This window comes from Salvelinus namaycush, chromosome 22 (assembly GCF_016432855.1).
Source record: "Salvelinus namaycush isolate Seneca chromosome 22, SaNama_1.0, whole genome shotgun sequence".
NCBI lineage: Eukaryota > Metazoa > Chordata > Actinopteri > Salmoniformes > Salmonidae > Salvelinus > Salvelinus namaycush.
Genome location: NC_052328.1, coordinates 9,750,982 through 9,773,633, shown reverse-complemented (window position 1 = coordinate 9,773,633; position 22,652 = coordinate 9,750,982). Strand labels below are relative to the sequence as shown.

At 41.4% G+C, this 22,652-nt stretch overlaps 1 protein-coding gene across 1 annotated transcript in view; it reads left to right on the top strand.

The window, feature by feature from the left end:
* The window catches only part of LOC120017535 (regulator of microtubule dynamics protein 2-like), a 68,539-nt gene that overhangs the window by 16,323 nt on the left and 29,564 nt on the right, over positions 1 to 22,652 (top strand). The window contains exons 3-5 of the mRNA XM_038960358.1: positions 13,079 to 13,268; positions 14,341 to 14,443; positions 19,979 to 20,039. Coding sequence (XP_038816286.1) covers positions 13,079 to 13,268; positions 14,341 to 14,443; positions 19,979 to 20,039 — 354 coding nt within the window. The remainder of the gene's footprint in view (positions 1 to 13,078; positions 13,269 to 14,340; positions 14,444 to 19,978; positions 20,040 to 22,652) is intronic.

Sequence of the window (22,652 nt, the reverse complement as noted above, 5' to 3'; positions counted from 1 at the left end):
AACCATCCGAGCCACTTCTTGTTCACACCGCTATCATCCAGAAGGCGAGGTCAGTACAGGTGCATCAAAGCTGGGACCGAGAGATTGAAAAACAAGCTTCTATCTCAAGGCCATCAGACTGCTAAACAGCAATCACTAACTCCGAGAGGCTGCTGCCTACATGAGACCCAATCACAGGCCACTTGAATGAATGGATCACTATTCACTTTAAACAATGCCACTTTAAATAATGCCACTTTAATAATGTTTACATATCTTACATTACTCATATCACATGTATATACTGTATTTTATACCATCTATTGCACCTTGCCTATGCCGCTCGGCCTTCGCTCATCCATATACGTATATGTACATATTCTCATTCACCCCTTTAGATATGTGTGTATTAGGTAGTTGTTGGGGAATTGTTAGATTACTAGTTAGATATTACTGCACTGTCAGAACTAGAAGCACAAGCATAGAAGCTGACCATGTGTATGTGACCAATAAGATTTGAATAGTTTGCAAGCCCTGACACATCCGAGAGCGACAGAGCCGGTGTAGTAGGACTTGATCTTAGTCCAGTATTGTCGCTTTTCCTATTTGATGGTTCGTTGGAGGGCGTAGCAGGATTTCTTATAAGCGTCCAGGTTAGTTCATGCGCCTTGAAAGCGGCAGCTCTAGCCTTTCGCTCAGTGTGGATGTTGCCTGTAATTCATGGCTTCTGGTTGGGATATGTACGTACGGTCACTATGGGGATTATGTCATCGAGGCTCTTATTAACCTTTCTGGCGCAGGCTTTCCGCTAGCGACCCACCTCGACAACATCCGGTGAAATTGCAGAGCGCCAAAATCAAAATACAGAAATAGTGTTATACATCGGCGGCAATATGAACTTCTTGTTAATCCAGCCGCTTTGTCAGATTTCAAAAAGGCTTTATGGCGAAAGCGTACCATGCGATTATCTGAGGACAGCGCCCCGCTTACAAAAGCATACAAACCTTTTCCAACCAAGAAGAGGAGTCACAAAAGTCAGAAATGGTGATACATTTAATCACTTACCTTTGAAGATCTTCATCTGGTTGCAGTCACAACAGTCCCAGCTACACAATAAATGTTTTATGTTTGATGAAGTCCCTCTTTATATCCCAAAAACTCAGTTTTGTTGGCGCGTTTTGTTCAGTAATCCACTGGCTCAAAGGCGTTCAAAACATGCAGACGAATACATCCTAATAGTACCGGTAAAGTTCGTCGAAACATGTCTATAATTAATCCTCAGGTTGTCAATTGTCTAAATAATCGATAATATTTCAACCGGACAATAGTGTATTCAATAGAAAGAAAAAACAACGAAGGGCGTGCACTCTGTCACGAGCGCAAACCAGCACTGCATGATTCTACAGTCCACTGACAGAAAGGTCTCATTCTTCTTCATTTTTCAGAAAACAAGCCGGAAACAATGTCTAAAGACTGTTGACATCTAGTGGAAGCCATAGGAACTGCAATCTGGGTCCTACTCCATTAGATACTCTATAGGCATTCAATTGAAAACTACCCACATCAAAAAAATCCCACTTCCTGGATGGATTTTCCTCAGGTTTTCGCCTGCTATATCAGGTCTGTTATACTCAGACATTATTTTAACAGTTTTGGAAACTTTAGTGTTTTCTATTCAAATCTACCAATTATATGCATATCCTAGCTTCTGGGCCTGAGTAACAGGCAGTTTACTTTGGGCACGCTTCTCATCCAGACGTCGAAATACTGCCCCCAAGCCATAAGAAGTTATTAATGAAGCCGATTACTGATGTTGTAAACTCCTCAATGCCATCAGATGTGTCCTGGAACATATGTGACCGACCTGCTCGATTCGGTCTTATTTTGCAACATTTGAAATGGTGTTTTTCTACATTGGATTAAAGTAGAGATTCAGAGCTAGGAAATTGTATATCAAACACCACAGTTGAGGAACAATGGGAAAGTAAATCTGCTTTGAAAGTTGATAAACTTGTAACTCCACTTTTGAGAAAATGGCACTTGAATGTTTTGGTAAGCCTACTGGAGAGCTCTTCATTTTTTACACCCATTCAGCATCGTTCACACCCTGTTAACTTCTTGTCAATATGGGGGCGCTGTTTTCACTTTGTAAAAATTCGTTCCCAAATTAAACTGCCTCGTACTCAATTCTTGCTCGTACAATATGCATATTATTATTACTATTGGATAGAAAACACTCTCTAGTTTCTAAAACCGTTTGAATTATATCTGTGAGTAAAACAGAACTGGAGCTAGAGCAATTTTCCTATGAGGATGTGAGAATGCTGAATTCTGCTGGCTGTTCTGAGATCCGTTTATAAATCTGCCTGTCTTCTATTGGTTGAGATGCACTGCATACGCCTTCCCCTCGATGTCAGCGAATAGTGAGAATTGAAATGGTGTTTCTAGGCAGATCTGAGAGCTTATAAATGGCCTGGCAACGTAAGGTCCGTCCTTTGTCCTCTTCGCTCTGACGCAGAAAGGATCTCTGGCTGTCGTTCTAGAATGCTCCCGTTATAGCCCTTAGATATATCCGGCTCTGTTTTTATTAGATATAGGTGTTAAAGACATCATAATGTTGTTATATTAAACCGAGTTATATCAGTTTATATCATTATATTGCGATTTTCGGATATTTATTTATGCTGCGTTTTATGGAGTTGGGCACGTCTTTGCCACATGGCTAATGTTTACTGCTAATTCCAACGTTGAAGGCGACAATCTACAACCGAGCAACGATTCTTTTGGACTAAGGACACCTTGCCCAAGATTCTGATGGGAGTTCATCAAAAAGTAAGAACTATATATGATGTTAATTCGTTGTTCTGTTGAAAAATGTAGAACTCATATTCTGCCATTAATCTAGGTGCGGTCTCGCTTTAACGCACGCTGTATGTTGTAGTAACGTTAATTTTAAAAATCTAACACAGCGATTGCATTAAGAACTAATGTATCTTTCATTTGCTGTCCAACCTGTATTTTTTAGTCAAGTTTATGATTAGTTACTGATTAGACTAGGTGCCTCTCCCAAGATTTCTCCCGACATATTGTTGGCAGCCTGGCTACTTTTCTCATTGTATAACCACGATTTGTGCCGCTAAATATGCACATTTTCGAACAAACTCTATGTATTGTGTAATATGATGTTATAGGACTGTCATCTGATGAAGTTTTGAGAAGGTTAGTCAAAAATGTAATATCTTTTGCTGGTTTATTCGCTATCGCTAACGTGCATGAATCAATGCTGCTGTGTGGTTGGCTATTGTAGTAAGCTAATATAATGCTATATTGTGTTTTCGCTGTAAAACACTTAAAATTTGAAATATTGGCTGGATTCACAAGATCTTTGTCTTTCATTTGCTGTACGCTGTGTATTTTTTCAGAAATGTTTTATGATGAGTATTTAGGTAATACACGATGGTCTCTGTAGTTATTCTAGTTGCTTTGGTGAGAGTTGTGATGGTGGCTGCAATGGTAAACTATGATTTATACCTGAAATATGCACATTTTTCTAACAAAACATATGCTATACAATAAATATGTTATCAGACTGTCATCTGATGAAGTTGTTTCTTGGTTAGTGGCTATTTATATCTTTATTTGGTCGAAATTGTGATAGCTACCTATGCAGGAAAAAAATGGTGAAAAAAAAAAGTTGTGTCTTTTGCTATCGTGGTTAGCTAATAGATTTACATATTGTGTCTTCCCTGTAAAACATTTTGAAAATCAGAAATGATGGCTGGATTCACAAGATGTGTATCTTTCATCTGGTGTCTTGGACTTGTGATTTAATGATATTTAGATGCTAGTATTTACTTGTGACGCTATGCTAGGCTATGCTAGTCAGCTTTTTTACTGATGGGGGTGCTCCCGGATCCGGGTTTGTGAGGAAGTAGAGGTTAAGCCTTGGCCCCGCCCATCTCTTTAAGGATTCACATGTGAGGCCATGTACTAAACAACCAAAGATTTGAAGACTATTCATAAATTCAATCTAGGGTGTAAATTCATAGTGTTTCGCTCTCGGAGCGTTCAAAAAACACACTGGCCAAGGAGTAGGGTTGATCTGAGAATTCAGACCTAACAGCAGTCAAGCTCCCAAGCTAACTGGCTAACGTTGGATAGCTTGCTCGTTACTTCGACACATGTGAGAAAAGCTCACTCTGACCTTTTTACTCGCCCTAGCAGTGCTGGTTAGGCTGTTTTTATGTTATCCAGAGCATTGGTGACTGTAACTGTATTGCTGGCAACAATTTAATTATGCTTTTTTTTGCCAACGTTTACTGACACTGGCCATATTCAACGGGTGTTGAGCGTTCATAAATTTGTCAGTTATTCTGCGCTCTGGTGCGCTGAAACCGGAGAAGATAGCCAGTGCGAATTTACCAGTTAGGTCTATCGACAGTTGTCGCAGTGACATCATGAACGTTCTATTGAAATGCTTACTTGCATATTGGAGTCTTTTGTTTAGACCTGTACTTAGCTAGCTAAATAATTAACCTTAATCCCAATTCATAACATTACTACCCTGCATGAATCTGCAGGTAGCTAACCAACCAGGTTCAATGTTAGCTAGCTAGCTAACATTAGGCTATAACTAGCGATGAAATGGCTCTGAGATACATACATAACGTTAGCAAGCCAGCCAGCTAACGTTAGCTAGCTACCTAACAATACGCTTAAACTTGAAATGTAAACTACTATCTGACAATTTGAAACGTGTAATATCTGAAAATGTAGCTAGCTAGACTCTTTTATCTGTATACATGGATGGACGCATCTCCCTCTCTGTCATGGATGCCATGGCTGCCCTTAGTTTGAAAATGTAATCCAGAGACAGGTGTTTTTCTACAGCCTTCTGTGTGTTCTCTTTTCAACTTCCTCTGCGTATTTGCAATCAAAGGCCAGAATTTTCTCCATCTCCTTAGCTATTAGCTCCTTAGCTCTTATTCCACCTTATTCCACCTTAGCTCCTTAGCTCTTATTCCACCATCTCGATCCACTGATTTCAAAAGTTGGTCCTCCAGAAAGTGGAGAGCAACACGAATTTGGAAAAAATATTAAATACACGTTTGTTCAAGTGGCTCACCTGTGAAGTAGTGACATATGCCTAGTTTCCTGAAACCAGTCCCATATTTGGTCTAGGCAAGACTTTTGAACATGGCATTTACAAATACATTAATTTGGTGCAAAGGGTAAAGTAGCATTACATCAAAGTACAGGCCAACTTTTGCATCATGTTTAGGCCTGTATTACACTAATTAGTGTGTGCTCTACACATACGGTGTGGTTAAAAACATTGGACCCAGCGGATCGGTGATTGGTGGCCCTAAAGGTGTTAAGTACTGTCACTGTTTCATCAAAGTAGTTAGAGCAAATTTATTTCATCCTTCATCGCAAATATGCTCCACAACCACTGTGATGGCATGACAACATTACTGGAATGTTCTATGTATTCACAGTGCATATCAATCTATGGAGCCAGTGCTGAAAATGGCCAATTGGCCCCTAGAAGATTTAAGCGGTCGCATGTTGCCTTACCCTTCCCCTCGTCCCCTAACTAGACCCAAGTCAAACTGGCACGGCACACAGTCAAGGTACAGTTGGCCGTGTGTGTTTAAAAAAAAAAAAAAAAAAAGTTTTTTAACACAGTGTTGAAATAGGACCACAGGCCCTGTGATGTTTGTTCTGTAAATGGAGGGCGGATAATGATGGTATATAAACACACACATGAATGTATCCTGTTTTTTTTCTGTCTCAACTCCAGTGATTCATGGGCCATGGAATGGCGTTACAGGAATGCACTGATCACTCAGTACTACCGTTGCTGTCTCTCTCACCACTTTCCATTGAGTAAACAAGCGCAGGAAGGGAAAGAGAGGGCTGAATGAATGGAAGTATAAACGGATCAATCAGTATACAAACAAATGAATGTAAGACAATGCATTGGGTTTCTCTCCCCTAAGGATCTAGATACACTAACTTTTTCAGTTGGTGGCACCAGCACATGATTTTGGTCGCACCAATTAAAAAAAAAAAAATAGTTGATAATGACCTGGCCTGTGTCCCATAATGTGCCTGCATTCCATACAGATCCAAGCTAATAACGACTAGCTGTCTTTTAAGGTAGCATGCCCTTGTCTTCTTACATTGATTTGGATACTGTAACAGCAAAGAAAATATACTTAAAATAAAGTGCGAAATGTATTTATTGCCGATTTCAAAGTGCCATGTTTTATTTTCTGTGAAATCCTCTAGAGGGCAGGATTTGAAAAAATATACTTAATACCAAAACGATACTATGGCAAAAAAAAAAAAAAATGGGTGAAGGACTGATTTTTTATATATATATTTTATTTTATTTTAATTTCCATACTCAAACACACTTTTTAAAAAATATAAAGAACTGAATTGGATGTTCGAAGTCCATAGCAATGCTTTAACCACATCAGGGCACCAGTTGTTAGAATATCTTAATATTTTAATTCAGGTGAGCACCAGCCAAACAGTTGATTTTGTCTAGCTGTGTTTTTGCAGCGCATTTGTAATGGAGTTTTCGGAACAAACTGTCCACTGGATTGATGCAAATAATCATGATTCTGTCAGGTAGGCATAGGCTACTTTGTGGTTACCTTTTTAATTGGCTTTTCATCTACCTGAAAATGGTAATACCATCATTAGCATCGCTAACGGCTACAGAAAGTGATAGACATTTAGGCCCTAAGCGCACCGCACACAGCAATTGTTTCAGTAATTTATAGGGAAAAAAACAAGTTGAAGCCAACATTCAATGTTATCTTGCCCATAATATCCGCACATGGTTTTACACAAGTGCAATAGATAACCGCAACAGAAGCCACAGGAAACAGACGCTCATTAACACTGATTAGAAATGAAATATCAGATAATTATATTGGTGCAGTAGAACTTCTAAATAAGCTACAAGGACTTTTCAAGGACCAAAGAGCCTAGAGGAAATGTATGATTATCATGGCTATCCATGATGACTGAATTGCGTATCGCAAATATTCAACGAAGACTTTTTGACTTTTTAAATACCTGGTTTGCGTACCCATTCTTACCTTAGCATTTACTGGTAGATATAACTTTCAACATATTTCTTACTGCTTTCCTACCCCTACTGCTGTCGGTCTTCGCTCCACGCAATAACCAGCTGTTTGAGAGCTGCGCGCTCTCTCCGCCCAACAGATTATCTATAGGCTATATACAGTGGGGAGAACAAGTATTTGATACACTGCCGATTTTGCAGGGTTTCCTACTTACAAAGCATGTAGAGGTCTGTAATTTGTATCATAGGTACACTTCAACTGTGAGAGACGGAATCTAAAACAAAAATCCAGAAAATCACGTTGTTTGATTTTTAAGTAATTAATTTGCATTTTATTGCATGACATAAGTATTTGATCACCTACCAACCATTAAGAATTCCGGCTCTCACAGTTTTTCTTTAAGAAGCCCTCCTGTTCTCCACTCATTACCTGTATTAACTGCACCTGTTTGAACTCGTTACCTGTAACAGACACCTGTCCACACACTCGATCAAACAGACTCCAACCTCTCCACAATGGCCAAGACCAGAAAGCTGTGTAAGGACATCAGGGATAGAATTGTAGACCTGCACAAGGCTGGGATGGGCTACAGGACAATAGGCAAGCAGCTTGGTGAGAAGGCAACAACTGTTGGCGCAATTATTAGAAAATGGAAGAAGTTCAAGATGACGGTCAATCACCCTCGGTCTGGGGCTCCATGCAAGATCTCACCTTGTGGGGCATCAATGATCATGAGGAAGGTGAGGGATCAGCCCAGAACTACACGGCAGGACCTGGTCAATGACCTGAAGAGAGCTGGGACCACAGTCTCAAAGAAAACCATTAGTAATACACTACGCCGTCATGGATTAAAATCCTGCAGCGCACGCAAGGTCCACCTGCTCAAGTCCAGGCCGATCTGAAGTTTGCCAATGACCATCTGGATGATCCAGAGGAGGAATGGGAAATGGTGATGTGGTCTGATGAGACAAAAATAGAGCTTTTTGGTCTAAACTCCACTCGCTGTGTTTGGAGGAAGAAGGATGAGTACAACCCCAAGAACACCATCCCAACCGTGAAGCATGGAGGTGGAAACATCATTCTTTGGGGATGCTTTTCTGCAAAGGGGACAGGACGACTGCACCGTATTGAGGGGAGGATGGATGGGGCCATGTATTGCGAGTTCTTGGCCAACAACCTCCTTCCCTCAGTAAGAGCATTGAAGATGGGTCGTGGCTGGGTCTTCCAGCATGACAACGACCCGAAACACACAGCCAGGGCAACTAAGGAGTGGCTCCGTAAGAAGCATCTCAAGGTCCTGGAGTGGCCTAGCCAGTCTCCAGACCTGAACCCAATAGAAAATCTTTGGAGAGAGCTGAAAGTCCATATTGCCCAGCAACAGCCCCGAAACCTGAAGGATCTGGAGAAAGTCTGTATGGTGGAGTGGGCCAAAATCCCTGCTGCAGTGTGTGCAAACGTGGTCAAGAACTACAGGAAACGTATGATCTCTGTAATTGCAAACAAAGGTTTCTGTACCAAATATTAAGTTCTGCTTTTCTGGTGTATCAAATACTTATGTCATGCAATAAAATGCAAATTAATTACTTAAAAATCATACAATGTGATTTTCTGGATTTTTGTTTTAGATTCCGTCTCTTACAGTTGAAGTGTACCTATGATACAAATTACAGACCTCTACATGCTTTGTAAGTAGGAAAACCTGCAGTGTATCAAATACTTGTTCTCCCCACTGTATGTGCAACGCGCATGTGATCATAATTAATCAACCTAATAAATGAACAGCTTCGGGAATCCATATATATATATATATAAAAAAAAAAAAAAATCTATTATATAGCCTAGATTAAAAATACCATTATTACAATATTTTTTTACTGGCCCAAGCTGGCCACTGATGGGATGATCGACTGACCCGGAAGGGTTTCCCAAACATCCCGTGTTGAGCACTGACACACAGACGGGCATTCCCGTACTGTTGTTGCCTCTTCATAAAGTTGGTTTATTTTTGGTCATTTGCACATTTACTGTTTGAATAAATCATGATGATAAAAAAAAAGTGAATTGTGAGCTAAAAAACTAACATGACCAGGGAAAATGTTCAATGGCACTCTTGCGACCACTTAAAATCTGTGTCGCACTGCAAAGTCAAACTGTCGCAAATACGACTGTTTTGGTTGCAGTATCGAACCCTGTACTAGTACATTGTGTGCAGGTGCAAAAAAAATGAATGCACAACAATTTGGAGAATGGCCATTGCTGCTCAAACAAATGCAAGTCCATTCAGAATTTTAAGTCCTGTATTGGCCCATACAGTGCATTCGTAAAGTATTCAGACCCCTTCACTTTTTCCACATTTTGTTATGTTACAGCCTTATTCAAAAATGAATACCTCATAATGACAAAGCAAATGCGGAAATATCACATTTACATGGTTTCAGACCCTTTACTCAGTACTTTGTTGAAGCACCTTTGGCAGTGATTACATCCTCGAGTCTTCGTGGCATTGACGCTACAAGCTTGGCACACCTGTATTTGGGGAGTTTCTCCCCTTCTTCTCTGCAGAACCTCAAGCTCTGCTAGTCTGGATGGGGAGCGTCGCTGCACAGCTATTTTCAGGTCTCTCCAGAGATGTTCGATCGGGTTCAAGTCCGGGCTCTGGCTGGGCCACTGGGCCACATACAGAGACTTACTCAAGGACATACAGAGTCCCGAAGAAATTCCTGCGTTGTCTTGGCTGTGTGCTTAAGGTCGTTGTCCTGTTGGAAGGTGAACCTTCGCCCCAGTCTGCGGTCCTGGAGCAGGCTTTCATCAAGGATCTCTCTGTACTTTGCTCCTTTCATCTTTGCCTCGATCCTGACTAGTCTACCAGTCCCTGCCGCTGAAAGACATCCCCACAGCATGATGCTTCCACCACCATGCTTCACCGAAGGGATGGTGCCAGGTTTCCTCCAGGTGTGACGCTTGGCATTCAGGCCAAAGTGTTCAATCTTGGTTTCATCACGGTCTGAGAATCTTGTTTCCCAATGGTCTGAGAGTCCTTTAGGTGCCTTTTTTGGCAAACTCTAAGTGGGCTGTCATATGCCTACCATAAAGGCCTGATTGGTGGTGTGCTGCAGAGATGATTGTCCTTCTGTCACTGGAACTCTGTTAGTGACCATCGGGTTCTTGATCACCTCCATTACCAAGGCCCTTCTCCCCCGATTGCACAGTTTTCCCAGGCAGCCAGCTCTAGGAAGAGTCTTGGTGGTTCCAAACTTCTTCCATTTAAGAATGATGGAGGCTAATGTGTTCTTGGGGACCTTAAATGTTGCAGACATCTGCTCCTGTCTTGGAGCTCTACGGACAATTCCTTCAACCTCTTGGCTTGGTTTTTGCTCTGACATGCACTGTCAACAGTGGGACCACAACAGTATAGACTGGTGTGTACCATTTACAAATCATGTCCAATCATTTGAATTTACCCCAGGTGGAATCCAATCAAGTTGTAGAAGCATGTCAAGGATGATCAATGGAAACAGGATGCACCTGAGCTCAATTTCGGGTCTCATGGCAAAGGGTCTGAATACTTTTCTAAATAAGGTATTTCTGTTTTTGCTTTGTCATTGTGGGGTATTGTGTGTAGATTGACGAGAGACATGTATTTAATACATTTTAGACTAAGGCTGAAACGTAAAACAATTTGGAAAAAGTCAAGGGGTCTGAATACTTTCCGAATGCTCTGTAAATGGGTTCAGCACCAGCCTGCAGGTTTGGAGCTTACTCTGAGGTCACTGTGCAGAGATTAGGAATCTGGGTTTGTAAACAAGGCCACAGCTCCAGATCCCAGGAACGCCAATGGCCAGTGAACTGTACCCTGTGGTTCACCGGTTCTATGTCTATTCATTAAAATGTTGTAATCTTTGTTTTTTAGGATAAAGATCATCGATTCTCTTTCTTGTCAGATTCATTCATTCCCTCTCCGTATGTTGCCCCCACATTTTTGTTAGAATTTTTAGATGTTGTATTTAACAAGTCTTACCCTATTTTGGTAACACAAGATAATTCATTTTAGAATGAATGTCTTGTGAATCAATCGGCCGGGCTTTTCACTGTGTGTTGTGTGAGTGGGCCAGGTTCTTGGCTAGGGCCGCAGTGTGTTTGCTTTCTTCTGCTGAGAGGTGTGTGTGTGGACAGATTAAGAGCTGTGGTCTCGAGCAAACAACGGCATTAAAGCAACAAGCAGAGGGAGTCTGAGCTAACATGCTGGGCTCGTTGGCCACACAAATGGCAGAGGAGAGATTTGACAGCAGCATAATCCCAACATAAAGCACCTCCATGACTGGGTGTGTTTCCATTTTTACTCAGTGGTCCAATTAGATTGGAAAATGGGTGAAAATAGGCCTATAGCCATGATATTCTTGCATTGCATCGACCTTTGGTTGTCTATTTCAAGACAAGTGACACACTATCCCGGAAGTTTTAGGTGTTGGATTTTCTTAACTTTTCTGAGGCATTGGGTAGGCGTTGTTTGAGAAGGTTGTTATAGGCAGCCTAAGTAAGAGACCGAAGCATTCCATCATTGCTTAGTCATGTTGTTACAACGTCATTGGATTTTACTGCCTGCCCCGCGGAGAAGCAATGTTGCTGTTTTCCTGCATATACAGTACTGTACTTTTGGCTCCTCTGGCACAGACTTAAAGCTGCAGTATGTAACTTTTTGGGTGACCTGGCCAAATGTGCATAGAAATGTGCGTTAGTTCTGTCCTTCTCATTGAAAGCAATTCTAAGAAGCGCTAGATATGTTCTATGTGCACTTTCTATGTTTCCCGTTATTAAGTTTAGTTTTTTACTTCATTTTTATACACCAGCTTCAAACAGCTGAAATTACAATATTTTTGGTTAAGGAAAATATAGTTCACAGCGGTTTAGATGGTACAATGATTCTCTACACAATGCTTGCTTGTTTTGTCACAATCTGAAATTACGCAAACTATTAAAAAAATGTAGCAACCAGGAAATGGCGGAGCGATTTCTGCGTAGTGCACCTTTAATTAATCAGCTATTCGGGCCTGACCTAAGTTTTGTGAGTTGGGAGGTATCTAAGATGGGGCTTCCACCACCTGTTGTGGGCCCACGATGTGCCGGTCAGCGGCCCGCTCCAACACACCTCCCCCTAGCCCAGAACCATCGCTCACAGACCCAAACGTTTCCTTAAGCACCGATGTAGCTGTTGCCAGCACTTAATGGAGGCCTTTCATGTTTAAACCTTTTCACTTTCAGTCTTCCATTTCTTTGAATTTCTACCTATGTCATTAATACACACCTATTTCACCTCCCCTATTCAAGTGTTAGCTGAGGGTGTTAGTATGTACTTACAGTAATTGAAAGGGGGCTTTTTTGGAAGTGGTAAACCGGGGCTAATGCAGGGACATTATGTGCCACGCCATGACAGAGACAAACAAGTCTCTGTGTTCGGTACCGGAAACCCTTCAGGTATCTGTGTCAAGACTTCTTAACTGCTAGGCAGCGTTTATACACAATTAAAGTAACCCACTTGTGTAATCAAACGTGTTGCTGTTTGCGTGTAAACCAACAGGGAAGGTTCATCTGTTATTGACAGCATCTGGCAGAGAGGGGGTAATTAAAGGCACTTGTTAACTAAGACTCACGCTCTGAGTCATTACCAGAGGGATCCCATTCTGGAGATACTCCCATCCCTCTTCACTATATATGTATAGCCTGATGCCAGTACAGTTTGTACTGTCTTGGCACACTAAGGCGTAGCCTACAGGCTACATTTTATATGGTAACCCAGTCATTGCGTAGGATCACTGGTTCCCACTCAGACCAAGTGGTCTGCTAGGAGTAGAATTGAAGCAACCACACAAGGGATTTTAAGTTTAAACCGCCCACACTTTCAGTTCATCTTCCTCCCACGTAACTATGACAACACATGCCAAGGAAACTGAGAATTTTGGCTGTGGCCCTAATGAATGCTTCGTCATGTGTTCCAGGTACATTACGGCTCTGACAGACTCTGAGGAAGAAGAGAAGAGTGAGGCTGATGAGAGTCAGGAGGAAGTGACAGTGATCGAGCCTCTGGACGAGTTCTCAGCCCTCCTGGAGAGGGTGGACGCTCTACACAACGGCACGGATGGAGACAAGAGGGAGTGCCTCCGCACCATGCTGGATAAGAGGACAGAGGTGGGCCACTTCAACCAACAGTCCTAGTCTTTAGTTTAGATGTCCTAGGCCTAGAAGCAATGTCCAAGACTGCTGCACAGAAGAAATGCCAGTCCGCGCAGCCAGAAATGCACAATATTGAAACGTTACTGATTAGTTTGCCCCGTTATTTTACACTATACTTAGATCAACGTTTCCCTGTGAGACTTGTGAATCAACATAATATCATCCCCCTTTTTAAATGCATCAACCAAAACGAATCTTTGCAAGATTGAGTCGGTGACTTTGCTGAAGGCAACAGAGTAGAATTCTACTAACAAGTAGCCAACGAGCCGTCTTTCCATCACCCGAGGTTGCGAGTAGATGCGCTTCTCAGGTCAAAGTGCAGAGCCACATGCACATTCGTTAATATTCTTTGCTAGTTAGCGAGTTATTTGCCCAGTTAGGCTATAGCTAATTATTGGTCAGCAATGGGGGAGTGACTGCTTCCTACAAGAGCACACAACTTGTACATTTCTAGCTGTCTTTGAAAAGCAAGTCAGGTAAATAGCTTTTATATGTCTTAAAGGGCCTGTGTTGTAATTTGAGCAAAGAAGCCAATAGGCAGAGGGTAGCCTACATTTTTCTTTGATTTTCTGTATGGTAATAATAATGACTTTTATTTTGTAAAGTAGTTTCTTGCATCATACAACATAATACAAAGCAATATCCAGTCACCTATTTGGCCCGTGTTACAGACCAAGTAAAAAATATCTCCTACTTGTCAAAAGGTTAACATCAAGCCCTTCATAATTTTTTTCATGTCTCTGTAACTTAAAGGGTTACAGCCTCAGTGTTCACAGTAAGCACATGCTGGAAGTTGCACGGAATTCTCACAACGTTCAACTTTCCGCTCAGAAGACCTGAAATTTGCTCAATGCTGACAATAATTAGATGGAATATTGCATAGACGAAATCTATATTTTTCCAAAAGAGCAAAACAAATACTATTTGAATCCAAGTATGAACAGTGAAGTTCCACGGTGAAGCCTGCCTCCAAATTAAAGTCAATATGTGAAGTTTAATGACACAGACACTCCTCTTTTCTTCACAGTTTGGACAGAACACTACTTTCTTATGGCGACTAGTTCGGGCCTATGTGGATGTCCACGACATCACTACCAACCTAGAGCAGAAGAAGACCCATGCAGAGACGGGTAATAAACCACATACTGACCCCTTGATCTCCAGTATTCACAGCATGTACCAAAGATTAGGGTTATACAATTCCCCAAATTTCCCAAAATGCCAAGGTTTCTATTTCCCAAAATTCCCAGGTTTTTCAGAGTGTCTGGAAATATGCAACCATAACAGTTCCTGGTATTGGAGACATGCATGTTCATTTGCACAACTGGTTCTGCAGGCCACCCACTTGTTGGCAGTGTCCACGTCTCGGAGTAGCCTGGAGGTAGTCCTGGTGTAAATCAGCAACTGAATGACACCTGGAAAACCAACCAGTTGGCGTGAACCTCTAGTATTGATAATATGACCTCAGTAAGCCAATTTAAAATCTGGCCACAAAGATAACTGGCAGGATCTGTGGTGAGCTTTGGCGAAGTTAGTGAGCACAGCTGTCTTCTGTCATCCGTGGGCTTATGATGAAGTGCTCTACTTACAGCTATATGAGCATTAGCGATAATGCACAATGAGCCATTGACAGGGTCTATTGCTCCACATTAAGTTGTCAGTAAGACACAGTTGTGCATGGACTTATTTCCCACATGCAATCTAGCACGTTGGTCCATTTGGCCAAAACAACACTACATATAACAGTTAACATTTCACGCTCTTCACATGTCTAAAATGACGTAATGCTGTTGGCAAGAAGAAACAAAAGGCGACCGGCCTGCATGACTATAGACCTTTAGCGCCCACCTCGTCATCATGAAAAACTTGGAACACCTGGTTATGTCCCATCTCAAAACCACCACCGACGCCCTCCTTGACCACATGCAGTTTGCCTACAGAGCCAATTGGTCTGTGGATGATGGCTTCAACATGGGCCTTCACTACATCCTTCAACACCTCAACAACCCGAGGATATTGTTTGTGGACTTTAACTCAGCCTTCAACACCATCATTCCGGACCTGCTACAGCAGGAACTCACACAGCTGAACGTATCTGACTCCATCTGCTGGTGGATCACCGACTTCTGACCAACAGGACACAGCACGTTAAGATGGGAAAACATCTCTCAACACGGGGGCGCCACAGGGTTGCATGCTCTCTCCCTTCCTCTTCTAACTCTACACGAATGACTGCTCCTCCAACGACACATCTGTCAAACTACTCAAGTTTGCAGATAACACCAACCTGGTCGGACTCATTTCTGACGACAAAAATCCAAGTACCATGGAGAGGTTGACCGCCTGGTGCAATCGCAACAACCTGGAACTCAACACAGTCAAAACCATGGAGATGGTGGTTGACTACAGGAAATTCCCCCCACCATCTTTCTCCCTCGAGATTGATGGCTCAGCCGTCAGCACGGCCAAGTCATTCAAATTCCTGGGGACCATCATCTCTCACAACCTCAAAGGGGAGGACAACATCAGTGTTGACCAAGACGGCTCAACAGAGGATGTGTACCATCTGTGCCAGCTGAGGAAACTCAATCTCTCTGACAATTCTGGTTAGATTCTACACCATCATTGAGTCCATCCTCGCCTCTTCTATCACCGTCTGGTTTGGGTCTGCCTGTTGCAAGGGCAAACTGCAGCGCATCGTCCGGTCTGCGGAGAAGGTCATCGGGTGTCACCTTCCCTCCATGAAGGACCTGCATGCCTCCAGTACAAGACCATTGCCGACCCTGCCCACCCCAAACACCCCGCCTTTCAAAGACTGGCAGACGGTTTAGGTCCACCACTTTAACCTTTTCTTCCCCCATGCTGTGGCCCTCATCAACTGGCTATCGGGCTCATAGGGATTAAGTGACTTTGCATTGGACTGATTACTGCACCTTGTCATCAATGACCTGAAATACTAATCTGCATTATACTCCATTTCCCCATAATGTTTGTACCATACAGCTGTGGTGGCATATAGGGTTGTGGCGGTTATGACATTTCGTCAGCCGGTGATTGTCAATCAAATAATTGCCGGTCTCACGATAATTGACCGTTAATTAACATACACATTTAGTATCTCCTGGCTTCCACGCATAGCCTACAAGCCACTGATGCAGACCTTTGGAACAAAAAGTCTAATAAATCCATGTAATATAGCCTTCACGATCACAATAAATCTATTATTTATTTTGGTCAGGTCTAAAGAAACATGATATGAAGAAAATGTAGTCTATTTCAGAAGAACAGAATAGTATACTCAGTTGTTCTTATGTTAGGCCCTGATCTGGCTATGCCATATGGCTGTGAGCTACACTAGTTAATTTAGCAGACAAGATTTGCTTAGAATTCCATGGCATAATTTTATAGTATGAAGAATACAATTGAACATTAGCTGAATAAAATATAAATATTTTCTCCAAACGATTTGAGGGAGTGCGCACATGCGTCTTTTCTGTGTTGAGCGGTTAACAAAAACAGGCAATCTTATATGCTTAATTTAGAGTTATTTCTGTAACTTTAGTTGTGAAACAAACATTGGGCTATATGTTTAGATTTGTTAAATACATCCTAAGGCTGCATGATGCAACTCTAATGAGGATTTGAAAAAAGTCTCAAGTCATGAGCTCTGCTTTTTTTTGCGAAGGCTGTACACACTTCATCTGTCTCTCATTCACAATTTGACAAGCACTTGATAATTCCCCCTAAAAACATCCATGTCTTTTGTGGCCGCTGTGCCCTTGGGCTGAATATAATAATTATAATTCCCTTCTCCCGGCTGCATGCTCCAAATCACCTCTCACTCAAATGGCTCTCTGTCATGTGATCGGGTCTTTCTCACAGGCTACAAGTGAAGACCGACACATCCGGAACGAAACTGCATGCTTCCGTATCCAATTCGCGCATATTAAAGATATTGGAAGAACTGTATATACATTTATTTTTCGTCAGCCAACAAGATGAGTAGGTCTAACGAACAGCAAAAGCACTAACCTATGTCAATCTACTATCCCCCATAGTACAAAAGTTAACTTATTCTGTGCGAGAAAGAAATATTACAAACATAGTCTGGGACAGTTGTGGGATGGGATAGATCCCAAAGTAATACAACCACTAGCATCCCAAAACTTTTTTAAGCAATGAGGCTGACTCAACGGATCAGAATGTTTAGCTTTAAATGTTGATAACTATAAGTCTATTTCTTCACATAAGCGCAGCAATGCGCACATGGCAGTAGGCTATAAGCGCAAATGTTCCATTAGCGGGAAAACACCATTCTCAAAAGTGACCGCATTTATGCATGTAATGCTTTTATTTTAAAAGTACATTTTTTACGGTGGAAATTATCTTCCCCAAGCTTGAAACTCACGTGCTGCGTATGTATGCCATTTAGGCTCTACCCCCGTTGTAAAGCGGATTAATGTGCTTAACTTCTTAAAATGATTTGGCAACTTTATTTGTGATACAAACCGTATCAAAACATATAGGTCTATGGGCTAGGCTACATGAGGTGTGCAACTATGATTTTTTTAAATCGTTAAAAAAGAGTATGCATTTCTTGCCTTACTACACACAAGCTGGGGATGATATATCATTCACTGTGATAGGCTAATATTCCCTGTGGTTCATTTTCCTGCCAGCCAAGTAGGCTAATACTCTTGTTGTAAAGAGAAGCAATGTGCTTAATATTAGGAAAGTTGAGAAATAAATATAGTAAGCCTATTAACGTTGATGGGATCCTCTTTTTAATAGGCTAATATTCCCTGTGGTTCATTTTCCTGCCAGCCAAGTAGGCTAATACTCTTGTTGTAAAGAGAAGCAATGTGCTTAATATTAGGAAAGTTGAGAAATAAATATAGTAAGCCTATTAACGTTGATGGGATCCTCTTTTTAATAGAGCCCAATCACTGTTTTCTCACGCAATTGCATAGCCTATTGCCTCACAAGTCCTCAACGGGCAGCTTCATTATCTAGTACCCGCAAAACACCAGTCTCAACTTCAACAGTGAAGAGGCGACTCCGGGATGCTGGCCTTTTAGGCAGAGTTCCTCTGTCCAGTGTCTGTGTTCTTTTGCCCATCTTAATATTTTCTTTTTATTGACCAGTCTGAGATATGGCTTTTTCTTTGCAACTTTGCCTAGAAGGCCAGCATCCCGGAGTCGCCTCTTCACTGTTGACGTTGAGACTGGTGTTTTGCGGGTACTATTCAATGAAGCTGCCAATTGAGGACTTGTGAGGCATCTGTTTCTCAAACTAGACACTCTAATGTACTTGTCCTCTTGCTCAGTTGTGCACAGGGGCCTCCCACTCTTTCTATTCTGGTTAAAGCCAGTTTGTGCTGTTCTGTGAAGGGAGTAGTACACAGCGTTGTACGAGATCTTCAGTTTCTTGGCAATTTCTCGCATGGAATAGCCTTCATTTCTCAGAACAAGAATATACTGATGAGTTTCAGAAGAAAGTTCTTTGTTTCTGGCCATTTTGAGCCTGTAATCGAACCCACAAACGCTGATGCTCCAGATTCTCAACTAGTCTAAAGAAGGCCAGTTGTATTACTTCTTCAATGAGCACAACAGTTTTCAGCTGTGCTAACATAATTGCAAAAGTGTTTTCTAATGATCAATTAGCCTTTTAAAATGATAAACTTGGATTTGCTAACAACGTGCCATTGGAACACAGGAGTGATGGTTGCTGATAATGGGCCTCTGTACGCCTATGTAGATATTCCATTAAAAGTCAACCGTTTCCAGCTACAATAGTCATTTACAACATTAACAATGTCTACACTGTATTTCTGATCAATTTGATGTTATTTTACTGGACAAAAAAAATTGCTTTACTTTCAAAAACAAGGACATTTCTAAGTGACCCCAAACTTTTGAACAGTTATGTAGGTGTTCACTCAAATCGCTACATTCAGCTTGCATGTTTTTATTTTCTCCCTGCCTTTTTCAAATACTCCATCCCCTGCAGTGCTTGTAAGCAGATAACTCACAACACTCTTAGCATGTCTCGTGTAACTGTAACAATATGTTGGCCATGAGCCTCGGCATATTACGTGCAGCACTATACCATTTACCATCTAGACTAGAGTCTTTCTTTTTTCTCAACAGAGACTGTTGTGTGATTGTGCTGAACAGCACAGACTGGCTTGACCTGTTTCTTCATACAGTAATCCTTCCTCATTAATGGGCCTCGAATCAAGGCTGGCCAGGTGCTTTCCGCAAAAGGCACCATTGTCAAGTGGTTTGGAAACACAGAAGGAAACAGGGCGATGATGCAGTGTTGGCTATTTTAAAGCAACAAAGACATCACGTTTATGGCCCTGCTGTCGTTCTGGATTATCTTTCATGTCACTGTTGATTTTAATTTGTTCATCATCTCATGCCCAGTCTCTTCTCTCGTTTTGTATGGCGTCTTTTTGTTTTCGTGTGATGCGCGTCATTGAATGATGTCCATGTCATCTTGTGTGGTTCTGTTGAATCTCCTCATCTACTAAATGTAGGTACATTCCTATATGTTTGTGTATACTGTATGACGTGCACAAACGTGCTGCCAGTATTTTGTATGCTGAGTTCGCGTTTCAGTGCAGTAGCTCTGTTCATGTCCTCCCTCTTTTCTCCCCTCAGGGAAGAAAGTTGGAGAGGAAGCCGTGAAGATGAACCCTATGTGTGCCGAAAGTCATCAGTGGTGAGTCTTTTTTGCTAATAGCCATACGTTACACATACATCCTCTTAAACCTATGTTCCAGTCCTAGTTGGGCAACTCAATTAGCTTGTAGCCATTCGGTTATGTCATTTATGGCTAGGTGCCATGTCCGTCTTGCCACTTAAATGCCAAAGAGTGAACATTGTTACCTCTCCTTGGATGTCCGCTCCACTGACTTCATGCGTTGTTGTTGCCTCAGTGTTGTGTCCGCATGACGACCTGAATGACCCTAGAAAGTTTTGGAAGGCTATTAAGTCTATGTCTGGTAACAGTAATGTTAATGAATTTCCGTCATGTGTTTTGAAGGACTCTGTTGCTATATATGACAAAACTGAAATGCTGAATTGTTTCAATGAGCACTTTGTATCATCTGGTAGGCTGTTTGATTCAGTGTCCTCTGTCTCTGTACAACCCTGTGTGGATGAACCAGTGTCCTCTGTCTCTGTACAACCCTGTGTGGATGAACCAGTGAGAGCTCGTCAAACTTTTAGCTTTTTGCCATTCTCAGTGCAGGCGGTACATAAAGCCCTGAAATCCTTAGATCAAAGAAAGCCTGCAGGTCCTGATCTTTTGGATCCCTTCTTTTTAAATCTGGCAGCTGATTTCATAGCTGAACCACTTACATATCTGTTCAATCTAACCCTGGAATATAATGAAATTCCAAATATCTGGAAATCAGCATTTGTCCTACCACTTTTAAAAGGGGGAGATCCAACTCTTTTAAATAATTATAGGCCAATCTCAAAGCTGTCACCCCTGGTGAAAATACTTGAAACCCTTGTAAGTGAACAGCTAAAATAGTTTTTATTTACTAACTCTATTTTCGGGCTTCAGGAAGAAGCATAGCACAATTACAGCAGCCATGAAGGTTTTAAATGATATCACTGAAGCCCTTGACAAAAAAACAGCACTGTGTCTTACTTTTTATTGATCTCTCTAAGGCTTTTGATACAGTTGATCATGCTATACTAAGGCAGAGATTGTCGAGTGTAGGTCTTTCGGCGCATGCAGTTGCATGGTTTGCTAACTATCTGTCTGATAGAACTCAGTGCACTCAATTTGAGGGGTTATGTTTGTTAAATTGTCTGTCTTTAATGGTGTGCCCCAAGGCTCTGTACTTGGTCCTCTCTTATTCACTATTTATATAAATGATTTAGACAAAAATGTCCAAAATGCACAACTTCATTTTTATGCTGATGATACTGTTATTTACTGTTGTGCCTCGTCTCTTACAAAAGCTTTCCAGAACTTGCAAACTGCTTTTTATACTGTTCAACATACCTTGTGTCAATTGAAGCTTATCCTCAATACTGACAAAACTAAACTAATTGTGTTTTGCAAGAAATAGACCTCTGAACCTTTCACCTATTACTACCTGTCAGGGCAAGGAGATTGAGGTTGTAACCTCATATAAATATCTTGGAATTTTAATTGATGACGGCCTCTCTTTTAAATTGCATATTCAACAACTTACAAAAAAAATTAAGCTGAAATTGGGATTTTATTTTAGGAATAAGGCCTGTTTTTCTTTTGAAGCCAGAAGGAGGCTAGTATCAGCTACATTTATGCCTTTACTAGACAATGGGGATATTTTATATATGAATGCTTACGCTCAGTGTTGGAGATCAATTGACACTCTTTACCATGGCACTTTGAGATTTATTTTAAACTGCAAAACCCTTACGCACCACTGCACTTTGTATACCAGAGTTGACTGGCCTTCTCTAGTCACTCGTATGCTCAGTCACTGGTATACTTTTATTTACAAAGCCATTTTGGGTTTACTACCTTTTTATTTTGGCATTTTTATTATTCAGAAATGTGGTGGGTACTCTCTTCGTTCGCTGGACTTTGTCCTGCTAACTGTTCCAAATGTCCGAACTGAATTTGGTGAAAGGGCTTTTATGTACTCTGCGCCATCGTCTTGGAACACCTTACAAAATACTTTTAAACTGGAAGAACTTATCCAGACTGGTCCACTGAAGAAGAATTTTGAGGCTGATTCCCTGACCTGTCAATGTTTTTGATTTTGTTATACTCTTGTGAATTCAATGGTTTTTACTAGATTACTTGTAGTTTTTCATGTTGTCTGTCTGTAATTTTTGTAATGACTTGGTGCTGCCTATCTTGGCCAGGACACTCTTGAAAAATAGATTTTAAATCTCAATGAGCCCTTTCTGGTTAAATAAATAAAATAGACTACCAGGCCCTCACTTCCTCCAACACCCATCCATGACCACATTGGCTGTGTGGTGTGTACTGTGCACACACCCACACTTGCAGCCATGTGCAAGCACAAGGACATTGAGATGGTGAACAGAGGCTAGTGTTTACGATCTATTTGAAGCATCATGGTCCTTGAAGTAGCCTAAGTGTTTGTGTGTGTCTCCTTCTCCCTTGAACAACTGTGTGTCCCTGGAACTTTATCCAAATAAAATGTTTGTCACATGCTTCGTAAACAACAGGTGTAGACTAAAGGTGTATGCTTTCTTCCCAGCTGAAACAGTTTGGTAGAGTTCGTGCATATATTATGACAACGTTTTGATGTCTTTGTTTGTTTTGGACTTCGGTGATGTTCGGGCACACTACATTTTT